At 45.5% G+C, this 24,727-nt stretch overlaps 2 protein-coding genes across 5 annotated transcripts in view; both read right to left on the reverse strand.

Annotated features, from left to right (window-relative positions):
* LOC130308814 (oocyte zinc finger protein XlCOF7.1-like) overlaps window positions 1-4,041 on the reverse strand; it is a 178,421-nt gene extending 174,380 nt beyond the window's left edge. Inside the window, exon 1 of the mRNA XM_056552278.1 lies at window positions 3,094-4,041. The gene's annotated coding sequence lies outside the window, so the exon portion shown is untranslated. The remainder of the gene's footprint in view (window positions 1-3,093) is intronic.
* Window positions 1-24,727, reverse strand: part of LOC130298104 (oocyte zinc finger protein XlCOF7.1-like) — a 236,160-nt gene that overhangs the window by 22,795 nt on the left and 188,638 nt on the right. The window contains exons 1-3 of one of the 4 annotated variants that reach the window (XM_056551007.1): window positions 23,761-23,805; window positions 1,519-1,666; window positions 1,143-1,316 (exon numbers count right to left, since the gene is read on the reverse strand). In XM_056551007.1, coding sequence (XP_056406982.1) covers window positions 1,143-1,316; window positions 1,519-1,596 — 252 coding nt within the window. In that variant the 5' untranslated portion in view covers window positions 1,597-1,666; window positions 23,761-23,805. Of the gene's footprint in view, window positions 1-1,142; window positions 1,317-1,518; window positions 1,667-2,384; window positions 3,102-23,471; window positions 23,536-23,760; window positions 23,806-24,727 lie in introns of those variants that run through there. The other 3 variants (XM_056551021.1, XM_056550998.1, XM_056551013.1) reach the window with 3 other exon arrangements.

Consider the following 24,727-nt stretch of genomic DNA (forward strand, 5'->3'; position numbering starts at 1 on the left):
CATCACCCCGACCCCTCCAGTGGTGTTACTGTATAATGTCCCAGCATTCCCAGCAGTGTCACCTCTCCAGTCATCACCAGACCCCTCCATTACTGTATAATGTCCCAGCAGTGTCACCTCTCCAGTCATCACCAGACCCCTCCATTACTGTATAATGTCCCAGCATTCCCAGCAGTGTCACCTCTCCAGTCATCACCAGACCCCTCCATTACTGTATAATGTCCCAGCATTCCCAGCAGTGTCACCTCTCCAGTCATCACCAGACCCCTCCATTACTGTATAATGTCCCAGCATTCCCAGCAGTGTCACCTCTCCAGTCATCACCAGACCCCTAAATTACTGTATAATGTCCCAGCAGGGTCACCTCTCCAGTCATCACCAGACCCCTCCATTACTGTATAATGTCCCAGCATTCCCAGCAGTGTCACCTCTCCAGTCATCACCAGACCCCTCCATTACTGTATAATGTCCCAGCATTCCCAGCAGTGTCACCTCTCCAGTCATCACCAGACCCCTCCATTACTGTATAATGTCCCAGCATTCCCAGCAGTGTCACCTCTCCAGTCATCACCAGACCCCTCCATTACTGTATAATGTCCCAGCATTCCCAGCAGGGTCACCTCTCCAGTCATCACCAGACCCCTCCATTACTGTATAATGTCCCAGCAGTGTCACCTCTCCAGTCATCACCAGACCCCTCCATTACTGTATAATGTCCCAGCAGTGTCACCTCTCCAGTCATCACCAGACCCCTCCATTACTGTATAATGTCCCAGCATTCCCAGCAGTGTCACCTCTCCAGTCATCACCAGACCCCTCCATTACTGTATAATGTCCCAGCATTCCCAGCAGTGTCACCTCTCCAGTCATCACCAGACCCCTCCATTACTGTATAATGTCCCAGCATTCCCAGCAGTGTCACCTCTCCAGTCATCACCAGACCCCTCCATTACTGTATAATGTCCCAGCAGTGTCACCTCTCCAGTCATCACCAGACCCCTCCATTACTGTATAATGTCCCAGCAGTGTCACCTCTCCAGTCATCACCAGACCCCTCCATTGCTGTATAATGTCCCAGCAGTGTCACCTCTCCAGTCATCACCAGACCCCTCCATTACTGTATAATGTCCCAGCATGGTCACCTCTCCAGTCAGCAGCTCCATCATCTTATGTTCTAGAATCTTTTGTTCATCCATTTCCTCATGTATCAGGGAGTGAGGTGGGGGCCCCGGGATTGGGCTCAGGGTTCTTCCCCATCCTTCACACACAGGGGCCCGACAGCGCCCACTAGAGGACTTCTTCACTACTGTGTAATCCTGTGTATAGAGAGACACATTAATATCACTACATACATTCCCAGAATCCCTCACCTCTCCAGTCATATCCATCTGTTCTTACATAAATAAGAATGAGGTCGTGTGACATCACTCCCAGAATCCCTCACCTCTACAGTCATATCCATCTGTTATTACATAGATAAGAATGAGGTCATGTGACATCACTCCCAGAATCCCTCACCTCTCCTGTTATCCAGAAGAGTATCTCTAGTGTAAGGTTTATGATCCTGTCGGCCATCTTGTTCCTGTCTCTCTCCATGGTTAATGGGTCAACCAGGAGAATTCTCTTATATAGAAGATATCAGCAGAGGATCCTGGATTGGAGAAACCTGAAGGGAAGAAGAGGAGACGATGATAAACCGCACCAGATTCTATGGAGATCCATTTCCTGGAGATAATCTGGGGAAACATCTGAGGAGACATTGTAGTCACAATGATTCTGTGATGGTGCACTAGTGCTTCTCTGTGTGGTACAAGGTTGTGGCTCGGGGTGGTTACAAGTATCACTTTGTGACGCCAGGGCACTGTTAACCTACATGGTCCTAGGATAGGACAGCTTCTCCTGGGCCAGGTTACGGATAACTATCTTTACTGAGGCAGGAGTAGATGTTACAATACTTGCATTGTGGTGTAGAGTGGAGGACCCGGCACTGCCGGACTAGGGTATGATGCAGGAGCGCGGACTGATATCAGTGCAGGTGTGACATAGGTGTGGACATCGGTGGTGCAGCTCAGGGTAAGTAGCAAATCCACAAAGGGCACAACGGAACAAGTTGTTTCGCGCTAGTATGCGCTTCTTCTAGCCGGCTAAAAGAAGTGCATACTAGCGCGAAACAACTTGTTCCATTCTGCCTCCGCCTTATATGCCTGTACCCCAGTGAATAAATCTGTGGATGGTGAGTGCAATCTCTCTTAGTCTCTCTTCTTTGTGGACTTGTAGTATTGTGCTTGGGACTTTAGACTTGATACTGAAGCCTCCCACAATGACTAGTGTCCAATTATTGCAACACCGCCAGAATATGAACTCTGTGTGACCCGTCGACTTACCAGGTATTATGCTCACAGTTAAGAATCTCGGAATCCTCCTGGGCAAGGGACACTCGCAGAATGGTGTGGTAGCTTGTTTGAAGATTGATTTTAGGCTTCCCTTAAATCTCCTCACACTCCTGCTGTCTCTTCTCCTCACCGCAGCTCACACTGAGCTCTGCACACAGCTCTTGGACTAAGCCAAGACTAAACTGAATAACTCATCCTCCCTTACACTATTTATGGCTTAGCTAGGGGGGCCTCCCATTAGGCAACCAGGGTCACATGGGTACTCTGTATCATGCATCCTAACAAATAACCTGTACATTTCATAAAGGAACAGTGCAAAACAACATAAACTAACAGACAAAGATGACAATGAATATTAAAGCATCCACTGAGCAGCAGGACCTAGCACAGGCATCTGAAGCAATGTTTACCTGACAGGACATTCTCTGGTACTGGGACACCACAATTCCGCCCACATGTTGTATCTTATAAATCTGTGATGATCTGTGGAGGATTTGTCACAGCTAATACAGGAGGAAATAGAGACACTTAACCCCTTCCTGTCGGGGGATTTCTGTTTGTTCCTTTGTCTCCTTAGATCCATAATATCCTCATTCCCCATGGACAGAGCCTTATGCAGACAAGTTGTCCTGTGTGATGGCGCCCCCTGGATTTTATCAGAAAACACAATAAATCCCAATTCCTTCTCTCTGGTGATCACCGTTTCTTGTGGTTTCTGAGGTAAATCTGATGGTTCTTTATTCTGCGCTCGGTGATTCCGGTGATATCCGATCTCTATGGTTTCTCTTTCCTCCTCACATCCTGTATTCTGACCTAGTGACTTCTTTCTCCCCTTCTTCCCCCTCTGCTCTATCTTATGGTGACCTTCACTTTTCCCATACTCCCACATCTGACCCCAGTCGGGGTGCTTCTCTCCCCACAATTTTCCAGGTTATTCCTCATTTACCCTCACTCATATTTCCCTCATTTGAGGTCCACACCCTCTGACTCTTCCGCCCATTTTCTCTCGTAGTTATCTTTCATCCTCCTAGTTCACCTAAACTGTTTCTTGATCATTTTGCTACCTGGCTCCTCACCTCCTTTCCTCAGAAACACCTACACTCTTCATGGGCGATTTTAATATCCCCATTGACCCCAATCTCCTCATCTGCCTCTCGGCTTCTATCTTTAACGTCCTCTTTTGGCTTTTCACAGCTTCCTGACTCTCTCACACACAAGCATAGAATTTCATTTGAGGCAGAATTCTGCCGAGGATAAGACTTCATCTATCTGGACTATAAATTCAGGCTAAACTCCTATAACTCTGCTCTTCATTTTATTTCACCTCCATCGTCTCCTCTCTGTCCAACAACCCAAAACGACTTTTCAACACATTGAACTCTCTCCTTAGGCCAAAAGTGCAGACACCAATCACTGATCTCTGTGCTGAAGACCTGGACACATACTTTAAAACTAAAATTGATGACATTCGTAACAAAATCCTCTCCCAGTCCCCCAAAAGTTCTGATCCCATTCACAGCCACACTTCCTCTTCATCAGTTTATGAGCCCAAAACTGAGGATGAAATCTCCAGGCTCCTCTCATCTTTCTGCCCCACTACCTGCTCTAGTGACTATCCCCTCACACCTCCTCCAGTCTCTCTCCCCCACTACCTGATCTAGTGACCCTATCCCCTCACTTCTCCTCCAGTCTCTCTCCCCCACTACCTGCTCTATTGATCCTATCCCCTCACACCTCCTCCAGTCTCTCCCCCACTACCTGCTCTAGTAATCCTATCCCCTCACACCTCGTCCAGTCTCTCCCCCACTACCTGCTCTATTGACCCTTGTGACGGATCCTAGAGTCACCCTACCTTCTTGGATGGACTTTAGGACATCACTATTTGTAACCCTCAGTTGATGTTGTCCAGTGACATAAAGCTCAGAGTTAAAATACTTTTATTTACTGTTTTCATACACTTTCTGTGCACAATACACCTTTTGCACTCAAGGCACTGTATAGGGAGAGCTAATTACCTTTGTTGGATTATCTCACAGACTACCTGTCACCTGGATTACCTTTATTGGATTATCTCACAGACTACCTCCCACCTGTATCGTCTTTACTGACCCTTCCCCCTGTGATGTCCTTCCTATAAAAGAAGACACTTGTTCCACAATAAAGAGTTCTGATTTTATTCCTGAAGACTGGTGTTGCCTGGTTCTTTGGGTACAAGGATGCCATAATCTCTAGTTCTGCCTGGGGATATTGCCTGTGATATGCTGGGGCTTGTCATTCGGAAGGAGAAGTCACTTTTGGCGGAGTCAGTCCGTCACAACCCTATCCCCTCACACCTCCTCCAGTCTCTCCCCCACTATCTGCTCTAGTGACCTTATCCACTCACACCTCCTCCAGTCTCTCTCCCCCACTACCTGCTCTAGTGACCCCATCCCCCTGACAAGTAGTGTGTGGTGTACCCCCATATGGGAAAATGAGAACTTCCCAGAAATAAAGAAAATCGCAGAATATTTGAACTGGGAAGAGAAAGGAATTAGGTTGGTAGAGCATGTCTGCACAAATGGGGAGATAATAGATTGGAAGTGTTTGAGTGAATGTTTTAATCTAAAAAATAGTTATTATTTTGGTTATGTACAGTTAAAGGATGCCTTGGGACAAGAAGAACCGAAAGGAAAATTAAAGAGTTATCACATCACAGAATATATAAAAAATGCACAAGGGGGAAAAAAGAAAATAATGAGTACACTATATAAAATGCTAGGTCAGATGGGTTGGGAGGACGTAGGAAAACGACTAGGACAGGCACTTGATATAGGTGGAATTTTAGAAGAAGAGTGGAAACTGGTGTTAAAGAATATTAGAAGAACAACGATTAATGCAAATAATAGGGTGTCTTTCTTGATGTTAGTATATCGGGCACAGTACTCACCGCAATTTCTTTATAAAATTTATGTGTGGGTCCGGGGGAGGTAATTGGTTACACATGATATGGAATTGCACGAAGTTGCAAAAATTTTGGAGTGCGGTTTTTGAAACTATTAAAGATAGAATAGGGGTGGAATACCTAAGGTTGCAATTTATGGACTAGAGATAGTGGGAACTAAGCATACAGATCTTATGCTTGGAGTATTAGGAGTGACAAAGAATTTGATTCTCAGGAAATGGTTGGCCCCAGCGGCTCCATCAAGTGAAGAATGGTTGGCCCCAGCGGCTCCATCAAGTGAAGAATGGTTGGCAGGAGTAATTAAGGTTAGTTGTTGCTGTTTAAGAACAGTGAAAGAAATAAAAAAAAATCGAGAATAAATGGCTACCCTGGGAGAAAGGAGATAGAGAAAAGGAGAAAAGAGTATGAGAGGAGTAGGGAAAGGAAGTAAGACAATGGATTTTGGGCAGGCTGTCTTAAGGGGAGGGAGAAAAGGGGGGGAGGGGGTTTGGTATTGATAATGCTGTAAGTAATAATGGGTTTTGTATGTATTGAAATTTATAAAATATAAAAAAGACCCCATCCCCTCACACCTCCTCCAGTTTCTCTCCCCCACTACCTGCTCTAGTGACCCTATCCCCTCACACTTCCTCCAGTCTCTCTGCACCACTACCTGCTCTAGTGACCCTATCCCCACACCTCCTCCAGTCTCTCCCCCACTACCTGCTCTATTGACCCTATCCTCTCATACTTCCTCCAGTCTCTCTGCACCACTACCTGCTCTAGTGACCCTATCCCCTCACACCTCCTCCAGTCTCTCCCCCACTATCTGCTCTAGTGACCTTATCCACTCACACCTCCAGTCTCTCTCCCACTACCTGCTCTAGTGACTATCCCCTCACACCTCCTCCAGTCTCTCTGCACCACTACCTGCTCTAGTGACCCTATCCCCTCACACCTCCTCCAGTCTCTTTCCCCCACTACCTGCACGAGTGACCCCATCCCCTCACACCTCCAGTCTCTCACCCACTAACTGCTCTAGTGACCCTATCCCTCACACCTCCTCCAGTCTCTCCCCCACAACCTGCTCTAGTGACCCTATACATAAAAAGCTGGAATCCGAGCATATATATATATATATATATATATATATATAAAACATCAAAAATGGTACGGCACTCCGAATATCCAAAAAATAACTATTTATTCCACATGTCAAACAGTGCGACGTTTCAGCCCCTCAATGGAGCTTTTTTCAAGCATAGTGATACCACACACAGGCTGGGGTTATATACCCAGCCCAGCAATAAACAGCAATTACATAATTAATCAATACAGTGATAAAAATACATAAAATTACAGTGCAATGTAAAAAATAAAGTGAATTCGGGTAGAAAAACAGACATGGTGCACATCTACAATCTTGTAAAATGAAAATAAAAAATAAAGTGCTTAAGAGTACCTTTGGTACATATATACTATGTAAAGTGTCTCAGTGAAAGTTTAAAAACATTGTAGCTTGAATATACAAAACTCCATCATAATAACAGTTAATAATACACCACTGATGCATATAAACATTAATTAAGTATAAATATACAGAAAACGCCTACCCGCTCTGTTGCCATGCCGTTCACCACACTTGGCTTGTATAAAAACAGTATGGACCATGATTAAGACTTGTTGACAAGTTGAAACGCGTTGGTGCGTTTCGTTTGTGCTTTTACTTCATCCCCCTTTTCTATTTTTGCATTTTAATATGATTCATTAAAGCCTATTTTTTATCCAGTCCTGGGAGCCGGATTTTCCTCATTTTTGCTTCATAAAAACAGTATGCGCCTGCGCCAAAAAACCTAATCGTCTACTCACATCCTGTTTCCGGGATGCCTGGTCAGTCACGTGGGGCGCCGTGCGATCACATGACCACAGGCGCTAACACGTGATCACCAGCCGAAAGCCTCCATGGCAACGGCGGCGCATACAACACCGTCGTCTCCATGGAGACCACCCGTCGGGACCACTCCCCACATGGATGCTCGGCACAAAGGGTCCAGCCCACCGATAAAAAAGATGCAGCGGCCGTGAATAAAAGTGGGACTCCCTGGCATGGGGAAAAGAACAAAACACCGTTTGTTAAAACCAATGATCAATCTTTTTTTTTAGTGAAGGACTCTTTGACTGCCGAGCCTCCACCCAATACCCCTTCAAGAGACCAACAAGAAGGGGCGGTCAGCGACGACATAGGAAATGCAAGGACAAGGAATCAGAAACAGGGCAAGCTACAATTTGTGGAACCACAGAAGAAGAAGAACTGAGTCCCGCCAATACTGTGGTAAATATCTCCTCTCATGAACTTACTAAGTCACAAATTTTAGTGTTATCTAAAGGTCTAACCTTTTGTCCTATCACTAGTCCAGACTGGTTTGCTTTAGAGTGTGATTTACAAGCCTTCTTTAGACTCCTTAAACTCAAAATATGGTTTGATGTTCATGATAATTCCAGTGTTACCCCCCTAGCTGCTGAGAGAGGTTGTGAATTACATTTGCAACAGTTTGAGCTGTTCAATCAGTCCTCTTTCAATCCCGTTGTGGTCTCCCATCCTTTGGAGACGTACATGGGATTGGTTAGGAGGGATATTGAGCGGCTCAGAACTAACATTGAAACCACTGGGATTCAACACAGTAATTTGTCCAAGGATGAACATGTGGCTTCGAAAGAATTGGTCCAGAACCACGACCTCACCATAAAACCCGCAGACAAGGGTGGTGGGGTCGTGGTGATGGACACAATCAAGTATAGAAATGAAGTATATCGACAACTTGTTGACACCAATACTTACTGTAAACTAGACAGGGATACTAGGAGTGACATTATGATTAAATTGACTGGTTTGGTTGATCGAGCATTTGAAGAGGGTATTATTGACGACAAGCTGAAAGAGTTTTTGATTGTGAAATTTCCTGTGACTCCCTCGATATACGTTTTGCCGAAAATCCACAAATCATTAATTGATCCACCTGGCAGGCCCATTGTTTCGGGCCGGGACTCCGTCCTTAGCCATGCTTCCATCTTTCTCGATAAGATATTAAGACCATTTGTGTTTTCGGCAAAGTCGTATATACGCGACACTAGCGATTTTTGGAACAAAATTTGTAATATCAGAGCTCCTCCCAATGCAATTTTGGTGTCCTTTGATATAACTAGCCTTTATACCTCTATTAGGCATGAGGCAGGTATTGATGCGGTTAAACACACATTGCCTAAATCACAATACTCCATGGCGGCCCAAGACTTCATGTTGCAGTTACTTCATTTAATATTGACCCACAATTATTTTATTTTTGAAGAACAGTATTTTTTGCAGCTTGTCGGGACCGCCATGGGGACCAATGTGGCGCCCATGTACGCCAACCTCTATATAGCGGCCATGGAGGAAGGTGTCGTCTATTCATCCCACCACTTTAGACATTGTCTGGGGTGGTGGAGATTTATTGACGACATCTTCCTCCTATGGAAAGGGTCGCTGGAGGAACTAGAGAAGTTCCATGCATTTCTTAATTAGATTGATTCTGCCATACAATTTACCATGGTCCAGTCTAGTGACTGTGTGAGTTTTCTAGACGTGTTGGTCAAAAATGAGGAAGGCATACTACACACAAGTCTATACTCTAAACCTACAGATAAGAACACTCTATTGTACTATACCAGTTGCCATCCTAGGAAAATGGTGCAATCTCTCTCCTTCAGCCAGATGCTGAGGGCCAAGAGAGTGATTGATGACGAGGAGACCTTAAATGAGACACTTGATAAAATGACCGGTGACTTTACTGCTAGGGGATTCCCACGTAGATTGGTGGACCAACATAGGAACACTGTATCACTGATGACAAGAGAATCTACCATGACAGCTAGACCCAAGACCAAGATGAACAGAATTCTATTCACCTCCACATATTCCACTTGTAGTGGACAAATTTCTACCATACTGAATAAACATTGGAATATCTTAAGAAGGAGCTTTTGCGACATTGTTGAATTTAATAACAATCCATTAATGTCATATAGGAGGTCTAAGAACCTCAAGGATAGATTGGGACATAGTACATTACCATCTAGCATTGATCATGCCCAGAGGACACTTGCTACACCAAGACTGGGTTCATTCCCATGTTTGGGGTGTGTGAACTGCCCATTAATGGTCAAAGGGTCTAGCTTTGTACATCCTCTTACCAAACGGACTTATTCTTTAAAGTTTTTTCTTACATGTGACTCTACTTGGGTTATCTATGTGTTGTTTTGTCCTTGCAAACTCCTATATGTGGGTCACCACATGGAGTCTCAAGAAAAGGATGAACAACCATAGATACTCAATTAGACGAGCGAAACTTGACTTGCCAGTTTCCAAACATTTCTGTGAAAAGGGTCATGACGAGAAACCGGTCAGATTTATGGCCATTGACCACGTGCCAGTCCCAGTGAGAGGGGGGAATAGACTGGCCAGACTTAGGAAAAGGGAACTTTGGTGGATACACCAACTGAACTGTTTGAAACCCAATGGATTGAACGTCGAATTTAATGCCACTTAGCTATAACCCTGATTGACATTTAGACTTGTCATTAACTTTTTTCTTCAGACATATGTTGGTGATACCCATATTGTATATTGATATTTAGTTTCTATACCTTTCAGATATGGAAGATAGGGAGGATTCGATGGAATGTGAAGAAACACGCCACCCGTTCTGTGCCCATTTACACCTTGTTATGTTTTTTGTACCGTTCTGTACCTATCCACATTTTCTTCATTGTAGTAACCTAGTCTGACCAGTCTAATGGATGTTATTGCACTTGGGTTCTGCTGCATATAATTGATAGAGTGCAGCTGTTTTAGGGGAGACATCGACATTGTCATACACGTTTTGTACAATTTTCATTTTTTTATTTTTTTTAGTATTTATCACATTGCAATTATACATTCACTATTTTTTGTTTATTTTTTATTTTGTTTAAATTTTCATATTCTTTTTATTTTTTTTGAATAAAAATATAAAAAAAATTATACATTTTTTTTTCCATTTTTTTCTTTTTTATTATTACTTTTTATTTTAGGGTTCTGTTGGGATGTGCTTTATCCCTTAGATAGCCCTCCATATGTGGTATGGTAATGGCTTTATGCTAGGTGTGGGATTGGTGCCGCTTGATGGCAGGCGCACTCCTGAATTGGATGCAGGGGGTAGACCAGGGGCCAGGGGGGCTGCATGGCCTCACGGCCTCAGGTCCCCCGGTTACTGCCAAACCTATGCCCTCTTTTCACGGGGGGAGGAGTGGTGGTTCTGCATACCAGGGAGGCTCCCAGTCCTGAAATGCTAATATGTTAATACATACTTGTACCCTGAGTGGTACTATTGCCAATGGAGCTGGCTTTCATAATTTAGTGAGTTTTCTCTTTTTATTTTTTATTCTTTGGTATATTCCTTTTACAACTTATTTATTTATTATAATTATCATTGTTATTTTCAGTTTATGTGCTTTTATATTACTTTTTTCATTATTATTATTTTAATTTTGTTTATTATATTTTTATATTTTTTTATTATTTTTTTCACAATTATTATCATTATTCTTATAATTTTTTATATTTTTGTACATTTTTTTGGAAGACTTTTTAAATTTTCTATGTCACTATTTATATTGTTAGGTATATGACATTTAGTAACACATATACATTATATTTATCCATTCATTGCACAGACTATGGATGTTTGACACAGTATATGAGTGAATTCATTTAGTTTCTTTTATTCACGGCCGCTGCATCTTTTTCATCGGTGGGCTGGACCCTTTGTGCCGAGCATCCATGTGGGGAGTGGTCCCGACGGGTGGTCTCCATGGAGACGGCAGTGTTGTATGCGCCACCGTTGCCATGGAGGCTTTTGGCTGGTGATCACGTGTTAGCGCCTGTGGTCATGTGATCGCACGGCGCCCCACGTGACTGACCAGGCATCCCGGAAACAGGATGTGAGTAGACGATTAGGTTTTTTGGCGCAGGCGCATACTGTTTGTATACAAGCCAAGCGTGGTGAACGGCATGGCAACAGAGCGGGTAGGCGTTTTCTGTATATTTATACTTAATTAATGTTTATATGCATCAGTGGTGTATTATTAACTGTTATTATGATGGAGTTTTGTATATTCAAGCTACAATGTTTTTAAACTTTCACTGTGACACTTTACATAGTATATATGTATCAAAAGTACTCTTAAGCACTTTATTTTTTACATTGCACTGTAATTTTATGTATTTTTATCACTGTATTGATTAATTATGTAATTGCTGTTTATTGCTGGGCTGGGTATATAACCCCAGCCTATGTGTGGTATCACTATGCTTGAAAAAAGCTCCATTGAGGGGCTGAAACATCGCACTGTTGGACATGTGGAATAAATAGTTATTTTTGGGATATTTGGAGTGCCGTACCATTTTTGATGTTATCTGCACTTGCCCGTTTACTGTGGTAAAGTAGTGCTGCAATTTTTTGGACATTTATATATATATATATATATATATATATATAAGCAATACAACGATAAAATTGGTCACAACATGTAAGGTAATAAAAATAATTGAACAGTGTGAAATGCCACCTTGCTGGACTAAGAGTCAGTTAATCTCAATTAAAATTGCATAAGAATTAACGCAGGCAGTGTGACTAATAAAGTTGCATAATGAATATCTCAATAGTACAGTCTTGGATTGTATCCATGTTATAGATCCAAAGAATAAGTCTTAGTTAGGCTGGGTCCACACCACGTTTTTGCACTACAGTTTCCATATCATTTTTTTTAATTTTTTTTATTCAAAACGTTTTTATTTTATATAAACAGAAATAACAGAAATAAAAAGGAAGAAATGGTAGCAGGCAGAAAAACCAAATGCACAAAAATTCAGTACAGGGCATGACCAAACGACATGAGTACCCGAACAGTATAATAAGGCAATATAGGCAAGTGAAACCTCGTGCATGCCAAGATTCCATACACAATGATTGATGATGATAACAAGAAAATGAAAACAAAGACAACTGGTAAATGGTCTACTGAGGAGGGCGGAGAGTGTAGGAATACGAGCCGGACAACCAGCCGGCAATTGGAGGGAGAAACGCCTAGAAAAGAAAGCAAGAAGAGAGAGTAGAGAAGAGATGAGAAGGAACCTGAGAAAAGAGAGAGAAGACCGGGAAGGAAAGAAAAAAGAGGGGGGGGTAGGGGGGGGGGGAGTCAGAAACAGGAGAAACCACAGGGAACAAATAAGATGGAAGGAGAGAGACAGAAAAAGGTGAGTAAGAGAGGTTAGGACACTAGGAGGCCGCGGGGGGTAAAGCGTCCAGAAGGGCCCGGTAGCCTGAGGATTCCTGGAAGGTGAGCCAGTCAAACCAAGTTTTAGTATAACGTTCATTCTCCGAAGGAGTCAATGCCATAAGCTCCTCCATGCGTTGAGTGTTCGCGATTTCCATCACCCACTCGCTAACCGTCGGGGGCATTGGTGAATGCCACCTACGGGGAATGACCGTCTTGGCTGCTTGGAGCATATGACTTAGGGATTTACGAAAAGTTGAAGATATGGGAAACTGAAACAATAAGGCCGCCTCAGGTGAGCTGGGGACAGAAATCCCAGTAACCACCCCCACAGTACGCAAGACATCTGACCAAAACTGCGTCAGTGCGGGACAATCCCACCAGATGTGCAGCATAGTGCCCTGTGCATTTCCACAGCGCCAGCATTCAGAGGATGCCGCAGGGTACCATCGCTGGAGCTGGACGGGGGTCCTATACCAGTGAGAGAGAATTTTATAATTGGTCTCCTGCCCCTTATTAGCAACAACTGATTTGTGAGTGAGATGAAAGCATTTTGACCACTGGGCGGGGGTAAAGGATTTCCCTAGCTCTGTCTACCATGCTGCGCAAAAAGGAGGTAGGGAGGAAGTGTGGCTAGCTAACAACATTTGATAGAGGAAGCCTATTGTGTGAGGTGGCAGCGGGGGTGTGAGGCAGAGCGTCTCAAAGGGGGTCAAAGCACGATGCAAGTGGGAGGAACGTTTAATAGAAGCATAGAAATGCTGTAGTTGGATATAGTCAAAAGGTTCACGGCTCTGAGACGCTGGGCCTGGACACAGGGCTGAGAGGGGGAGCAGTTCCGAAGATGAAAGCACATGATGAAACCTCAGTGGAGAGTGGCTCGTACGCCCCAGAAACGTGCCCGGTGACAATCCAGGGGGAAAGGCAGGGTTCCCAGTAATGGGCAGTAGCGAGCCCGCCCGATCGATCAAGGAGTCTCGGGACCCAGACCTGCCCAGCACGGAGAGTGTCTGTACAGAGGTAAATGACAAACTGGTAAAGGTGGAGGGAGGAGGGGGCTACAGCCATGGAAGTCCGGAGAAGTCTGTAGGAGAGACGTTCCGTGCTAATTGTACCCACAATTTGGTGGCAGAGTTGTGCAGCAGGTCCAGTAGACATGCGTGCATAGCTGCAATGTAGTAGAGACGACAATCAGGCAGGCCCACATCTCCCGCCTCCTTGGGGCGAAACGCCATGATGCCCAAATGAAGGCACCGAATCTGCCTTGCAAGGTTCGCCAAAATCAAGCTGGGAGGGCAATCAGTAAGGTCTGGAGCAAGTACAACAACTTCGGCAAGAGTGTCATTTTGATGGCATTGACCCTACCGAACCAGGAAAGGGTTTTATCGTGGCACCCGTCCAAATGAGCAGAGAATTGAGTGAATAAGGGTGCAAAATTACACTGGTAAAGACGGGAGAGATCGGCCGTGATCGTTATCCCTAAATAGGTAATACCAGGGGAGGGCCAAGTATAAGGAAAATTAGTGCGTCTGGTATCGGCTAGGGGCTGGGGGAGAGATACATTTAATGCTTCCGATTTGGACACATTAATTTTGAAGTTGGACCAGTACCCAAATCCAGATAGCACGGACATCAAGGAGGGAAGAGAGATATGGGGGTTAGTGACGTATACTAACAGATCATCAGCAAAAGCTGAACACTTATATTAGTGTCCTCCAATCCTAACCCCTGAGATGTCCGGGCTGCTGCGGATCGAGGCCAGTAGGTGTTACATGATCAGGACATACAGTAAAGAGGATAAGGGGCATCCCTGACAAGTACCGTTGGAGATTTGAAAGGACTGGGAGAGGGTGCCATTGACCCTTATTCGAGCGAAGGGGGGAATGATATAGAGACAGGATTTTTGAGGAGAGGACAGGACCAAGGCCAATTGTGTGTAGAGCTTCTTGGAGGGAAGACCAGGATATCCGGTCGAATGCTTTTTCAGCATCTAGGGAAAGGGTCATCAACGGGATGCTACGAGATTGAGCATAATGTATGATATCTAGGGTTTTAAGGGTATTGTCGCAAGCCTCCCTTCCCGGGACAAAGCCCACCTGGTGAGGGTGGATGAGCCAGGGTAAACGAGCCCCAAGCCTATCAGCAATAAGTTTAGCAAAAATTTTAGGTCCACATTGAAAAGCGAAATAAGTCTATAGTTAGAACACATTTGCGGGTCTTTGCCCGGCTTAGGGAGGACCGCGACATGGGCCAACGTGGAATGAGGGGGAAAGGGTACGCCAGGGCCTACCTTGTTAAACGCAGCTAAAAGCATAGGGGCCAGGTGTTCGCCAAATTCTTTGTAGAAGCCTGTCGTAAAGCCATCCGGGCCCATCACTCCCAAAAGCTGAGCCTGCAAAAATGGAGCGTCCTGTTCCTCCGCAATGGCGGGAGATAGACTGGGAAAGAATCTCGCCCGGAGCCAGACCGGGCAGCAAGGGGTAAGTTGTACAGGTCAGTGTAGTAAGTGCAGAACACTTCAGCTATTTCAGGGGTAGTGTGAGCCCGAGCCCTTCCCCCCTGGGACCGTGAGGCAAGGAACATGAGATCTGACCATTCACTCCCTAAGCGCCCTGGCCAACATACGTCCACTCTTGTTACCAAACTCATAAAATTTGCTACTGCAAAGCTGGAGAGCACGCTTTGATGAGGCATCAAGCAGACGCTCTGCCTCCTGTCGTGCCAACAAGAGGTCACCCAAGACAGAGGCAGAAAGTGCACATTTGTGGGGCAGTTCTAGGTCAGCAACCCGCCCCAGGGCCCGTTTCAGGGCAGCTGCCTTATCTTTTTTAAGATGGGTACCATGTTTGATAAAGATTCCCCGAAGCACACATTTCGTGGCCTCCCATTTCACGGCAGAGGGAGTGGGATTCTGGGCATGATCAAGGAGGAAGTTCGCAATTGTCCTGTCGACGTCAGCCATACAGACAGAATCAACCTCTTAATGGCAGAGTATGAGGTAGAAGAGCGATCATAGGAGTTATCAAGAGTGGGATCTAGAGTAATGTTGAGGTCGCCACATAGAATTACGGTGCCCTTGAGCAGAGGGAGGACCATGTCCGTAAAGTTCAATAGGTAAGGGATCTGATTAAGGTTAGGGGTGTAAACATTCAGGAGAGTGAGTTCATGACCCCCTACCGAGAGTGTGAGGACAATGTACCGGGCAGAGGAATCAATCGTGCAGTCCAGGACCTGGTGAGGCAGGGACTTGTGAATGACAATCGCCACCCCACAGGACCTGGAGTGAGGATTATTGGCGCAGAACCATGATGTATATTGTGGGTGCTTAAGGGAGAGTTCGTGTCCTACCTTGAAGTGAGTCTCCGGAAAGCAAATCAGGTGTACCTTCTGGTTGTGAAAGTGGTGGAGCACTTAAGAACGCTTCTCAGGTGTATTCAGACCATTAGCGTTAAAAGGTGGCAATCTTGAGGTCGGCCATAATGAAACAAAAGGCAAAGGGAGACACACAGTTAATATCAGTGGACAAATTCCAAGAACCCCCCCCCCCCCCCCCCACAGGGACCAGGAGAGAAAGGAAAGAAAAAGAAACACAAAAAGCAGTAGAAGACAGAAGGAAACTACTTCTGCGTGAACTAGTAAAAGAAAACAATATTACACACAAGATCCCAGGGGACACCCGCCCACCAGGACCTATCACCTGTGAGGGGGAAGGGTAGGTCAGAGAACGAGGGGAGAGAAAGGGAGTCCCCACCACCACAAAAATATGACAAGTCAAAATAAAGGCCACTGCAGAACAACAGGAAAAAAATTAAGCAGGGAGAGAGAGGAAGTAGTTATAGGAGAGTATCAAGGGGAGGGCCAGCTAAGGGCAACTAAAAGTAGAGAGTCAGTAGGCAATCACATAACAGAGGCCCGAACTCCTCCACCAGCACCCCCGGGTGCAAAGGCAGTGACTTCAGATCCCTGCGATGAGGGGACACTGGGACCTCTTCGTCTGGGGCCCCGGGGATCGGAGCCCAAAGGACATTTAACCGGAAAGGAGAGCAATGTTGGCCAGTCCGGTAGGGCAACATCTGGAAGCGCCAAATCCTGAAGAAAGCCCGGCAGGTCATCAGGAGATCGGAGGGAATGAGTCTGTCCATTTTGTTGAACCAAGAGGGAGAAGGGGAAGCCCCAGCGGTATTGGATACCCTGTTCCCGAAGAAGAGAAGAGGTTTCAGGGCAGCCCTCTGTGCCAATGTGTGGTGGGATAGGTCCGGGTAAAGTTGAATAGGAATGTCTTTAAATAAGATCCGTTGGCGGCGTCTGGCACTACGGAGAACATCCTCCTTCAGGGCATAAAAGTGGACGTGACAAATAATGTTGCGAGGGTGTTGGTCATCTGTACTAGGTGGCCGCAATGCTCAGTGAGCCCTGTCCATTTCAATATAACCATCAGGTGGACGGTCTAGGAGGTCATTGAAGATAAAAGTGAGAGCATCTCAAAGTTCCCCAGGGGACACCGCTTCAGGGAGACCCCGAATATGGATATTATTCCTGCGGCTGCGGTTTTCAATATTGTCCAGATGTTGTTGCAGGGAGAACAGTTGTGACTGCTGACCACAGATTGCAGGGCTTGCATTGAAGTAGAAGTTGAATCTTGCGCAGCCTCCACCTCAAAGACCCTTGCAGTAAGAGTAGATAGTTCCGATCGGAACTGCACAAATTCTTGCTTACACTCATCCACAAGCTGCTTAGCTAGATTGGAGATGTCCCTCTTAGCGAGGAGAGCATGAACCAGTGATTGAAGGTCAGCCAGAGTTATAGGTGTCGAGGCACCTGACAAATCCGGTCCATTAAATGGGAATTGAGACATGAGTCCTGAAGGGGTGGAGGACCCTCCTAAGGGCTGCATGGATTGCTGAAAAATCGGAGGGGTGAAATCCAGGCTGCAGGCAGGCGGCACATATGACAGGGAGTCCATGGGCAGAGGTGGAGAGCCGCGGACCAGCCCGCCAAGCGGGGACAGGGAACCCCAGGTGGAAGGAGAAGGGTGTGCACCCCCTGCAGGGGATAAGGCTGAAGTCCCGGCATGGGTGACATCCCAGGAGGATCCGGAGGACCAGGGTGGACGGTGCAGCTGCAGGTATGCCAGAGGCAGGGGGAGCTCCAGGGCTGCCAGCACCCCAGGGGAGGACACAGGCACTCCAGCTGGGGACCCAGTGACAGAGCAAGGGCCATGGGGCCAGTGCCCCCAGCCCGCACTTGTGGAGGTGAGGGCCCCAGGGGGGGTTGCAGCATCAGCAGCAAAGGGGTTATATCAGAGTCCCCTGTGAGAAGGTCCAGAGCAGGAGACCGTGACTGGGGCACAGGCAGGGACGTGGGAGGCAAAAGAGGCTTGCAATGTGCTGCAGCGGAGGTCCCTGTAACAGGGAGCAGGCCCACCTGGTGTAGCGTGGGGGCGGCAGCAGCAGCGGGGTCCAGGCGTGCGACCGCGGTGAGTCCAGGACCGGATCAGCAGGCGGCAGCAGCAGACGTCGGAGCTCTGTGGGGAGAAGTCTCTGACAGCGTCCCCGAGCTGAAGGCAGGTACCGTGGCTGCAGGCGTCCCTCTCCCGGAGCAGATAGGAGATGCGGGGTGATGAGCGGGGGAGCAAGGCTCCGGCACCGGCCTCTCCAAGATGGCGCCGGTTCCCTCAGCAGGCAGCGTGGTCCCAGCACGGAGGTGCTGGGACCTAGTAAAATATGATTCAATGTCCCCCAATGGGGACGGGGCACTGTGGCAGGTTGCCCCTTAGTTTTCTTTTGCGATCTCCCCATGTCGTCGGCAGAAGGCAGGCAAAACAGGTGGTGGCAGGCAGGAGCTCCCAGAAGCACGTCCTCACTCGGCCATAACCAGAAACGCCCCCTACCCATATCAGTTTTTTAATTAAAAAAACAGATTCCTCAAAACCTGACTAAACTGTATCAAAACTTTTAATCCGTATACGGTTTGAAAAATGATGTCCGGTTGCATCCGTTTTTTTAAAGAAAAAAGTATATGGTTTTAACTTTTCATTCCATTATGAATAAAGTTTTAACTTGTTTGATTGAAATTCCAAGAAAAAACTGTGCAAAGTCAAAAACCGTATGGTGAAAACTGGATGGATCCGTACACACATACGGTTCTGTACGGTTCCCATTGACTCCCATGTTAAAAAAAACGTATACCGTAACGTAACGTAATACCTGTGGTTCCATATGGTAAGTGGGGATCGTTGGTGAGAATCAGCGATATTGGGGATCGTTGGTGAGAATCAGCGATATTGGGGATCGTTGGTGAGAATCAGTGATATTGGGGATCATTGGTGAGAATCAGCGATATTGGGGATCGTTGGTGAGAATCAGTGATATTGGGGATCGTTGGTGAGAATCAGTGATATTGGGGATCGTTGGTGAGAATCAGTGATATTGGGGATATTTGGTGATAGTCAATGATATTGGGGATCGTTGGTGAGAATCAATGATACTGGGGATCGTTGGTGGGAATCAGCGATATTAGGGATCGTTGGTGAGATTCAGAGATATTGGGGATCGTTGGTGAGATTCAGTGATATTGGGGATCGTTGGTGAGAATCAATTATATTGGGGATCGTTGGTGGGAATCAGTGATATTGGGGATCGTTGGTGGGAATCAGTGATATTGGGGATTGTTGGTGAGAATCAGTGATATTGGGGATCGTTGGTGAGAATCAATGATATTGGGGATTGTTGGTGAGAATCAGTGATATTGGGGATCGTTGGTGAGAATCAATTATATTGGGGATCGTTGGTGGGAATCAGTGATATTGGGGATCGTTGGTGGGAATCAGTGATATTGGGGATTGTTGGTGAGAATCAGTGATATTGGGGATCGTTGGTGAGAATCAATGATATTGGGGATTGTTGGTGAGAATCAGTGATATTGGGGATCGTTGGTGAGAATCAATGATATTGGGGATTGTTGGTGAGAATCAATGATATTGGAGATCGTTGGTGAGATTCAGTGATATTGGGGATTGTTGGTGAGAATCAGTGATATTGGAGATCGTTGGTGGGAATCAATGATATTGGGGATTGTTGGTGAGAATCAGTGATATTGGGGATCGTTGGTGAGAATCAGTGATATTGTACATCGTTGGTGAGATTCAGTGATATTGGGGATTGTTGCTAGCAATGGATATCGCTAGATTGTGCTAGTTGAAAGTGAAGGGTGGAAGTGTCGGCTTTCTCTGCTGCTGGCTGGCACGGATCGTCATCCGGCTCGAGGTGACAGAAGTAGGGCAGCTGAGATAGTGCTGGCCCTGATGATCCAGGCGTCCTCATGCGGCAGTTTTTTATATGATTTTTATCATTAGTAAAAAACACGTGATTATAAAGAAACCAGCTACATCCTATTCTTTTATATGTTATAGTTTTCATTTATTAACCCCTTAACGACCACGGACATAAATGTACGTCCTGGTTTTGCGGTACTTCGCACACCAGGACGTACATTTACATCCTGTGTATGACCGCGGGCAGGCATCGGAACGGTGCTCGCGTCATACACGGCAGTTTCCGGCTGCTAGCAGCAGCCGGGGACCCGCCTGTAATGGCCGACATCCGCGATTGCACGAATGTCAGCCATTAACCCCTCAGATGCCGTGATCAATACAGATCACGGCATTTGCGGCAGTGCGGTACTTTAAATGGATGATCGGATCGCCCGCAGCCCTGCTGCGGCGATCCGATCATCCAGCATGGCGGCCGGAAGTCCCCTCACCTGGCTCCGGCCGTCTCCCGGGGTCTTCTGCTCTGGTCTGAGATTGAGCAGACCAGAGCAGAAGATCACCGATAGCACTGATCAGTGCTATGTCCTATACATAGCACTGCACAGTATTAGCAATCAAAGGATTGCTATACATAGTCCCCTATGGGGACATACAAAGTGTAAAAAAAAAAAAAAAAATAAGTTGAAAAATGTAAAAATAAAAAGTAAAAAAAAAGTTAAAAATCCCCTCCCCCAATAAAAATGAAAATTGTCCGTTTTTCCCATTTTACCCCCAAAAAGTGTAAACATTTTTTTTTTATAAACATATTTGGTATTGCCGCCTGCGTTAATGTCCGAAATATTTAAATATAATATTAATGATCCCGTACGGAGAATGGCGTAAACGTAAAAAATTAAAAAAGTCCAAAAATTTAGCTTTTTTGTCACATTTGATTTAAAAAAATTAATAGAAAATTATCTAAAAGTTTTATATATGCAAATGTGGTATCGATAAAAAGTACAGATGATGGCGCAAAAAATGAGCCCTCAAACCACCCTATATACAGAAAAATGAAAAAGTTATAGGTGGTCAAAATAGGGCGATTTTAGATTACTGATTCTGTACGAAAATATAAAAGTATCTCGCCATGGGTATCATTTTAATTATATTGACCAACAGAATAAAGAACACCTCATTTTTACCGTACAGTGCACAGTGTGAAAACAAAACCGGTGGATTCGCCGTACATTTTATGGTAAAATCAGAGGTTTCATTACAAAGTACAATTGGTCAAGCAAAAAACAAGCCCTTATATGGGTCTGTAGATGGAAATTTAAAGGATTTATGGATTTTAGAAGGCGAGGAGGAAAAATGGAAACGCAAAAATAAAATTGGCCTGGTCCTTAAAGCGTACCTATCATAGTTCCAAAAAAAATAAAAAAAAAAGCCATATGTTACCCGGTCCCTAATCCTGATGGTGTACATATAGGATTTATGTCTGTGGGATCTTTATTTCCAGAGATATAAGCATTTATCTGTTGCTCAGTTACTTTTTCATTGTGCAGGCTGGAGGGGGCGTGGCTGTCTCTCTCCCTCACAGTGATGACTCATCTGCTCTGAGATCGGGAGGAGCCTGGGCAGTCAGCCAACTCTACTCTGTAACCCTTTCCTCTCTGGTTTTATGCTGTGTCATGTTACACAGAGGAAGATGCTCTTAGCTTGCCTGCAGTATTCCTAAGACATTATGGCGAGTTCATAACAGGATAAAATGTATAAATATAAGAATAGATCTTTATAAAATTAGTGCAAGGATTTTATAGATAAAAGTACAGCATTTTTATCAATACGTTTTCTATCTGTTTTATCTTTTCCTAGTAAAGTTGGATGCTAATGAACATAGCTGTCACTGGCTGGCACTGGAGTTCCCCCACAATAGGGACAGGCACCGGAGTTCCCCCACAGTAGCACAGTTTACCCACATTAGCATAGTTTCCCCCACATTAGGTTGCAGGTCCCCCAACATTAGGTTGCAGGTCCCCCAACATTAGGCTGCAGGTTCCCCAACATTAAGTTGCAGGTCCCCCAACATTAGGCTGCAGGTCCCCCAACATTAGGTTGCAGGTCCCCCAACATTAGGCTGCAGGTTCCCCAACATTAAGTTGCAGGTCCCCCAACATTAGGCTGCAGGTTCCCCAACATTAGGTTGCAGGTCCCCCAACATTAGGCTGCAGGTTCCCCAACATTAAGTTGCAGGTCCCCCAACATTAGGCTGCAGGTCCCCCAACATTAGGTTGCAGGTCCCCCAACATTAGGCTGCAGGTTCCCCAACATTAAGTTGCAGGTCCCCCAACATTAGGCTGCAGGTCCCCCAACATTAAGTTGCAGGTCCCCCAACATTAGGCTGCAGGTCCCCCAACATTAAGTTGCAGGTCCCCCAACATTAGGCTGCAGGTCCCCCAACATTAGGTTGCAGGTCCCCCAACATTAAGTTGCAGGTCCCCCAACATTAGGTTGCATGGAGATGCCGGCACACACATGATCGCAACTGAGAACGAGGGGTGGGGGGGGGGGGGGGGTGTTGCCGACACACAAGATCACAGCTGAGAACCGATTCTCAGCCACGATCGTGTGTGTCGGCTAACACCGACCCCCCCCCCCCCCCCCGTTCTCAGCTGCGATTGTGTGTGCCGGCAGTTGAGACTGGGGGAGGGGGAACACACTGAGAACCGGAGGGGGGGGGGGGGTGTAATGGCAGCCGAGTACGGGGAGGTTTAGGGGCATAATGGGACACAGGCGCAGCTGAGAACCTGGGGATGGGGGGGATCTCCCTGAGCTCGTTCACAGGCAGTGCGTGCCCACACATAGGCTGTATTCATACAGCTGAATTCTCCTATACTGGATACTGGCCTGCTTTACGGCTGGTATTTGGTATACTGCAAAATCAACACTAGTCTGTCTGGCTACAGACAGACGACCCCTAGTGGTGGCTATTTTTAGATTTAATTTCTGGGGGAAATTAAAATTTTTTTAAAAATACATTTATATTGCAAAAAGCCATCATATCATTAGTTCTTTAACATATAAAAAGTTTTCAACAATGACAGGGCCTCTTTAAGGTGAAAATGGTCCTGGTCCTTAAGGGGTTAATTCTGTCTGCACCTTGAGATCTGAATTTCAGCTATTTTTTGATTGCACATGTCTATGGCACTATTGGGTATAGTGTAACTCAGTATCTCGGTACAGACACTCATTTTATCCATTTTAGTGAGTAGCCGCTCAGTCTCTTTATAGAAGGTGTAAAGTGTTTGTATTGATTCAATGCTCCGGCCATATTGTACGAATAGGAAAGGTCTATAGTAGTGTTTCCCAACCAGGGTGCCTCCAGCTGTTGCAAAACTACAACTCCCAGCAAGCGCAGACAGCCAAAGGCTGTCCGGGCATGCTGGGAGTTGTAGTTTCGCAACAGCTGGAGGCACCCTGGTTGGGAAACACTAAAATAGAGAGTAGGGGGGGGGGGGACTTATCTTCTGTAAGCTCTTGGGATCAGGGTCCTCACTTCTCCTGTGTATAATATTGTTATGTCTGATTCTTGTCTTTATTTGTATCCACAAAAGTGTAAAGTGCTGGGAAATCTGTATAAAGAAAATTATTATTATTATTATCACTATATGGGACTTTTTATTCCATGGACATCGTCTGCAGGGAAAGGGTTAAGAAAACTGAAAACAAGAGAAGAATTGTTCATTTTCATCTCCTACAAGATTTAGGTAAAAGATGAAGCAACACAAAGTATTAATATATACAAATATATATATATATATCTACATATCTACATATATACCTACCTCCACCAGCGGATGTACAGGAGCCGTGTACTTACAGGACCTGTGATGATGTCACCGTCATGTGATCAGTCACATGGAGGAGGAGGAGTCACATGATCAGGGGCTGCTGCTCTAGGCTCCTCTGCTCAGTGTATGCAGGACTCTGCTGTGCTGGTTGTGATCGCTGCTGGATGAGCTGAAGTTATGTGTATGCAGCAGAGCTGTGTGTGTGTGATGTGCGTGGTGCAGAGCTGTGTATGTGTGTGTTATATATGTCTGCAGCAGAGCTGTGTGTAATGTGCATGTAGCTGAGCTGTATGTGTACACAGTAGAGCTGTATATGTGTAATGTGCATGTAGCTGAGCTGTATGTGTACACAGTAGAGCTGTATATGTGTAATGTGCATGTAGCTGAGCTGTATGTGTACACAGTAGAGCTGTATATGTGTAATGTGCATGTAGCTGAGCTGTATGTGTACACAGTAGAGCTGTATATGTGTAATGTACATGTAGCTGAGCTGTATGTGTACACAGTAGAGCTGTATATGTGTAATGTACATGTAGCTGAGCTGTATGTGTACACAGTAGAGCTGTATATGTGTGTAATGTACATGTAGCTGAGCTGTATGTGTACACAGTAGAGCAGTATATGTGTAATGTGCATGTAGCTGAGCTGTATGTGTACACAGTAGAGTTGTATATGTGTAATGTACATGTAGCTGAGCTGTATGTGTACACAGTAGAGCTGTATATGTGTAATGTACATGTAGCTGAGCTGTATGTGTACACAGTAGAGCTGTATATGTGTAATGTACATGTAGCTGAGCTGTATATGTGTAATGTACATGTAGCTGAGCTGTATGTGTACACAGTAGAGCTGTATATGTAATGTGCATGTAGCTGAGCTGTATGTGTACACAGTAGAGCTGTATATGTGTAATGTACATGTAGCTGAGCTGTATGTGTACACAGTAGAGCTGTATATGTGT

This window comes from Hyla sarda, chromosome 1 (genome assembly GCF_029499605.1).
Source record: "Hyla sarda isolate aHylSar1 chromosome 1, aHylSar1.hap1, whole genome shotgun sequence".
NCBI classification, from domain to species: Eukaryota; Metazoa; Chordata; class Amphibia; order Anura; family Hylidae; genus Hyla; species Hyla sarda.